This window comes from Octopus bimaculoides, chromosome 5, assembly GCF_001194135.2.
Source record: "Octopus bimaculoides isolate UCB-OBI-ISO-001 chromosome 5, ASM119413v2, whole genome shotgun sequence".
NCBI lineage: Eukaryota > Metazoa > Mollusca > Cephalopoda > Octopoda > Octopodidae > Octopus > Octopus bimaculoides.
In genome coordinates this window covers 104,676,212-104,682,639 of record NC_068985.1, presented here as the reverse complement: position 1 = coordinate 104,682,639, position 6,428 = coordinate 104,676,212, and the positions used below count along the sequence as shown (strand labels likewise).

General features: G+C 36.3%; 1 protein-coding gene across 1 annotated transcript in view; it reads right to left on the bottom strand.

The window, feature by feature from the left end:
* LOC106881314 (uncharacterized) overlaps window positions 1-6,428 on the bottom strand; it is an 82,757-nt gene that overhangs the window by 16,319 nt on the left and 60,010 nt on the right. Inside the window, exons 2-3 of the mRNA XM_052967883.1 lie at window positions 2,364-2,638; window positions 765-997 (exon numbers count right to left, since the gene is read on the bottom strand). Coding sequence (XP_052823843.1) covers window positions 765-997; window positions 2,364-2,621 — 491 coding nt within the window. The 5' untranslated portion in view covers window positions 2,622-2,638. The remainder of the gene's footprint in view (window positions 1-764; window positions 998-2,363; window positions 2,639-6,428) is intronic.

Below are 6,428 nucleotides of genomic sequence, written 5' to 3'. Positions count from 1 at the left end.
TATATATATATATATATATATATATATATTAATAAATCATAGGGCAGCAAAAAAATTTTTAGAAATTTTATTTACTACCAGTGGTAAATGTTTTTATTTTTCATTCATTCCCTTCCGAAATTATCCCTAATTTTGTGGTATAGAGTTTTTTGCTGCTCTTTCTAGAGGGTTAGATGTCCTATTATAGGCATCTCTGTATATTGAATATATATATATATATATATATTATAATAATAATATTAATACAAATAATATGTGAGTATATGCATATACACGTACATGTATGTACATACCTACATCTACATGTGTATATAGATGCATATCTGGGTACAGGACGTCACAAAAAAACGTGGACAATATGAAAAACAGAACATAAACAGAGCTCAGAAAACAAACAGGCCACATAGAGAATATTTCCTTCATCAGCTGCCCCTATTCTAAACTAAGCGTTTCGAAGAGTTTTATATATATATATATATATATATATTATAGGATGAAGGTGGGTTCTAATCGTTTTATGTTTGATAAAATAAATGGTGTATTCAATAGAATTCTTCTTTACATTCCGAGATCAAATTCTACCAAGGTTAACTTTGTTTTTCATCCTTAAAGGGACAATAAAACAAAACTTCAGTCTACTTAGTATGGGTGGGGGTGATAGTATCGGCAAATATCTTCCCCTCAAAACTCCTAAATCAGAATCCATCTTTTGTAAAATAAAATTTACCAAAAATAAAAAAAAGAAAAAGGTGGGGGCTACTCACCGACACATGTCGTTGAAGAATATATCGTAGCGGCCTTTACTTTCTTTTAGCTCATTTAAGTAACGGGCCGGACTATTAATCGGTGTATTGCCTTGAATCTGATACGACTCCAAATCTTGTTCGGTAATCCAACGGAAAATAACTCGGACTTTGGCAACTTCATCATTAGCAAATGGCGAAATTAAATATTGGACAAGTTCTTCTAGTTCAGTCGTCAACAAGTTCTTTGGTGCCTTGCAAAGAAGATAAAAGAAAGGAGTCATAGAAAATGATTCATGGATTTCTGAAAGGAAGAACTTTTTGCCCTCTTACTTGTTTCAATCATAGAACTGCAGCCAAACTGGGGCACAATCTTGAAGGGTGAAATCAACCCTAATACATTTATTCTAGCATTTCCTTTAACCGAACTGCTAAGTTATACTCTTTACTTGTTTCAGTCATTTGACTGCGGCCATGCTGGAGCACCACCTTTTAGCCGAAGAAATCGACCCCAAGACTTATTTTTTTGTGAGCCTAGTACATATTATATCGGTCTCTTTTGCCGAACCGCTAAGTTACGGGGACGTAAACACACCAGCATCGGTTGTCAAGCGATGTTGGAGGACAAACACAGACACACAAACATATACACGCACATACATACATACATACAAATATATATATATATATATATATATATATACAACGGGATTCCTTCAGTTTATGTCTACCAAATCCATTCACAAGGCTTTGGTCGGCCCAAAGCTATAGTAGAAGACACTTGTCCAAGCTGCCACGCAGTGGGGCTGAACCTGGAACCATGTGGTCGGTAAGCAAGCTACTTACCACACAGCCACTCCTGCGCCTATAGTGACATAAACAAAACCAATGCCGATTGTCAAGCGGTGCTAGAGAGTAAAACAAAATTTCGGTCTCGGATTCCTTTTAGGTGACCAACAGTGCAAGATGGCCTTCCACCTTTGAATAGTACCGCCAGTCCATCGCACGGTTAACCTCTCAGCTTTGTTGCTACTCATATTCAGCTTAGTAGCTGGAAATAAAGTGAAACAAAATGCCACCTGTACTGAAAATTGAGCCCACGACATATCGATTGTGAGTTCAGCAACTAAACCCTTACATCACACACATACGCGCATACAGAGAGAGGGGAGAGAGAGATATTGGCCCTAGTACTTGATCTTGGTACTTTATCGACCAAGTTCGCCTCGACAGGATTAACGTCGGAACTCAAAGAGCCTTGATATTTTAATATTCATAGAAAGGCATTTTGTCCGACGTTCGAACGAGTCTGACAATCTATTTATCTTTGCTCTTCTTTTATCGGAAAATGTCATAAAAAGATGTAATTGCCAGGAATTGAACTTATTATTAATAAATCAACCAAGCTGCTTGCTAATTTAGGTTTCTTCGCCTCCTTTTTACTACAACTACTACTACTACTACTATACTACAGGCATCCAACCAGGAAATCCATAGCAAAAGATGAGAGGGGGAGAGGTATAAGTTGTGAGGAGTGAAAGTAGAAAAGAAAGCAATTAAAGAGAAAACAAGAAATTTTAAAGAAATTAAAAGATAAAATCAAAAACATTGAAGTTTTACATTTTTGGCGTGGGAATCCGTCTTTCCGAAATCATTTTTCCTGTAGATTTCTTCTTTTGGTCGATATCTTGGATAAGGTAGTGCTCTGCCCTTCCGGTCACGAGGTAAAACAGAGCGAAGATCATTGGCTGTTGTTTGGGCTTTTATCAAAAGTTGTGGCGTTGGTGGTTGTCGATCGAATTTATAAGGTTTTAAGGCATTTTTAAGTGCTGCATAGTAATCTTTTACAGATATTGCTGCTTCTTTGGCATCCATCATTATTGGAATTTGTGCTTCTGAAATTAGAAATATAGAACAAATGTTTAAATAGTCTTATTGTATTTCATCTATGTAATTTTGCAATAGGAGCGGCAGATAGGATTAAATAACTCGAAATATTTATAGCTACGCTTCTCAATGTGGGCTTATAACAAATATGAATTTGTTAGTCATCTCCGCCACGTTACACACTTTCGAAGTCATTCAGCAATTGCTGCATTGGAACTGAATAAGGTTTCTCTAAAAATAAATACTGCTCTTATCTCAATAAAGGGCTTGGCAAATTCAAAGCACAATCCAATATAACAAGCACATAAAATGTAGTCATCATAATTTGCTGGACGTGATACGTAAGTCGTTAACATTTGTTATTATATAATTAGGAGACCGTTGCTATCTGAGGGCGGCGACCATCAAAATGATATCCTTGAAAAAGGAAGTCTGTACTCTTCATTTGCTATAACTAATACATTGCAATACTAAAAATTCACCGTGATTGTTTTAAGATGTTAACTGCCACTGAGTGAACATTTTAGAATATTTGGACATTGTATCTCAATGTAAGCACTACAATAGCCAGTTACTAGAGGTAGGGCTGATGAGAATGGATGGAGGATTCAGTCGGTACATCGGTCTAGGAGGTATCTTAATCTAAGCGTTCCCAATATTTTAATTGTAACTGAAGCGTGTTACTACGAGTAGGGCTTATGAGAAGGGGCAGAGAACTCTGTACATCGGTCCAGGGCTGTACCTTAATCTAAATTACAAATGCTTTAACTGCGACTCTTTTATTACAGACAGAACCTGTAAGAAGGGGTCGCAGATTCAGTCGGTAAATTGAGTCTGGATTTCAGTCAAGGATAGGTTCATGAATATCCGATAAGTTCGACTCTAAAATGAAAAACTTAAAGTCCTTTGCATTTTAAGAGGCCCCATCTCCGATGGCCCCAAAGTGGATCTTGTTCCGCCTGGCAACATTTCTCTCAGAGGCTCTAACTCCATGCTATAATGCATTGTAAATTAGAGTTGTTTATGGAAATGAACGCTTTAACTGATAGCAAATGGGGGAAATCTGGATATAGATTCCGGTTCAGCTATCTAAATAATTGCAGCTTCCATAGACCTTAAGACATATCTATCGTAAGTATTATATAAAAAAAATTAATCTGATGAGTGATATAGCCTAGATAAAAACACAAATTTACTGCAGACAGATTTTCTTAAAGATCTTACACCTATTCCAGATTTTTAGTTGAACTAAGCTAATAAATTTTAAACGTTCCACCCAGAGACACATAGAAATACAGTACTAAGATATGAACTCAAAACATATTTTAGCAAGACAGTTTATTTATTAACCCTTTAGTATTTAAACTGGTCATGTCTGGCCCAGATATTCTACCTGTTTCATGTTCAAACTGGCCAGATCCGGCCTCTCACATCTACCCCAAAAATGACATTCTAAAAATAAACAATCACATCATAGAAAGCTCAAAGCTATGTGAGAACGCAAAATTAATTCAAACAATGTTAATGAATAAGATTTTCATTTGAAAGAGTAATCTGAATGTTAAAGGGTTAATATCAAGTAATGAAATTATTTCAGTAGTTTAAGAGAAAAATCATTAATCTTCTTGTCTACACAGAAATAGCAGTGCTAGAATTGAAACTAAGGCGATCAGAACATTTATATTATACTCAGAGTTACTTGAAAGGTCGAACACAATACTATAAATTGTACAGAGATATTATTGACAGATAAATTAATTGGGTGCATGACTTGAGTATTTTATTTCAAGAGAGGAAGGCCACATTTACAAATTTAGAGGAAACGTATGATATTACGCACAATAAAGCTACAAGAAGTGTAGGTAAAATGAAAATATTTTAACTACAATTCAAGGTCATGTTACGGATTCATTTCAGTGGGAGTTTTTTTCTTCACTAAAAGTATTAACTTCGCATTCCCCTCTTGTAGTCCTCTAGAAAGGTCTGGGAGAACGAACAACAAATCGATACGGGGCTATAGATTCGGTGCAATGGGAGAAATCAACTGTTGAAGTATCAACTTCTCCACTTTGTCCTTCAGTCTAGAAATGTCGGGAGAGCTTTAGACACGACCCGCTCTCAATATAAGAAAGAAAAACAACAAAGAGAGCTCTTCACATACACATTATCAGGAAATACGATCGCCCTCTCTCTCTTTTCAGATGTCTAAACAGCAATCTGATATAGATCGGTCAAAATATTTAAGTCATCCCGAGAATTTTCTTGTTAAAAAGTAGCTACCTGTTTTCATTATAGCGAGAAAATGTTCACCTGCTTTTATAGTTACGTATCTACTTTTTACCTGGTTATACTTGTAAAGGTAGATAAAATGAAATCTGGAAGTGGTTTGTTTATACCTTTACAACATATATTATCGAGTAGCGAGTTCAAATGGAAACTTAAGGAGTTACGAAATAAGGCAACATGTCTATACAAACAATAGATGTAGGCTAAATACTAAATGACCTCCTTTTATTCTTTTATAGGTTTCAGCCTAAAGCTGTGGCCATGCTGGGGCGCCGCCGTGTTGCTACACTGTTATTATTGAGAGCCTCCTCGGATACGTGGCATTTGGTGACTAAGAGTTTGATGTCGCTGCTCTCATTTGCACCTCCTGCCACGAGGTAGGTTCATCTGGGTCTCTCGACAGGAAGAGATCTAGTTTTGTCTTGAAAACATCTACATCCACTTTGTATAGGTCCCCCAGGCTCTTTGGGAGAATATTAAAAAGCTGTGTGCCTTTGAAACCCAGGCTGTTGCAGTAACTGATCCAGAAGCACGACGGCCGTGTTAGGATCTTTGGCACTGTGCAGTGGCACCCGTTCTGGAATTTGTGTAGCTTCCAATGCCAACATTTAGTACAATCCCTTCCAAGATCTTCCAGATGTACATTACTGCATATTTCTTCCGCTTTCGCTCCAGGGACTAGTCTTAGCTGTATATTGTTGACATTTCTTTATATGTATATATATATATATATATATCAATGTGAAATAACATTTTTGGTTTTTCACCGATACACTGGATAAAACCGGTGAACTTGGATGCCAACATCCTTTTAGGAGGATTTTATATTCTTCTTATATATATATATATATATATATACACATGCATACATACATACACACAAATATTCATGAGTACTCACACATACACATATTCGTGAGTCTATATATAATGTGAGTATTAATTTGAGTGTACATCGAAACACTAGTTCTATGGAATATCACAGCCATAATCTAGAAGGGTCCTTCAGTAGACATCAATCAAACTTCTGTAACGAGTCCTCCTATAATGGAAGTAGCCAACAATCTTTTGGAAAGCTTCAATTATTCCGTTCCTGAAAAGTGATATCTGCCTCAGAACCAGAGTAATAAGACTCTCACCTCAAGCCTCAAAGATACACTATTCTCTGCTCCTTAAAGATCTTTCCTTCATATTGATCCCCATTTCATGATAATATCAAAATGATTTCCGCATAAAAAATTCAGCACTATTGCAGATCTTTTCGTTTAGAAGAATCTTCAAACAAAAGACAATTGTATTCGTGGATTTCTCCAAGACATTTGATAGTATCGACATAAGGAACATGTTAAATACTCAATCGAACCTTGGTATCCCAAGAGAAAATAATATCCCACATTGATATTATTGGCAAAAATATACATGAAATTGAAGACGGAGTAACGGAGAGCAGAACTTACTGCATGGCGTGGCGGCAAACTCATTTCGGTCGAGGCTGTTGAAGATTATATACAT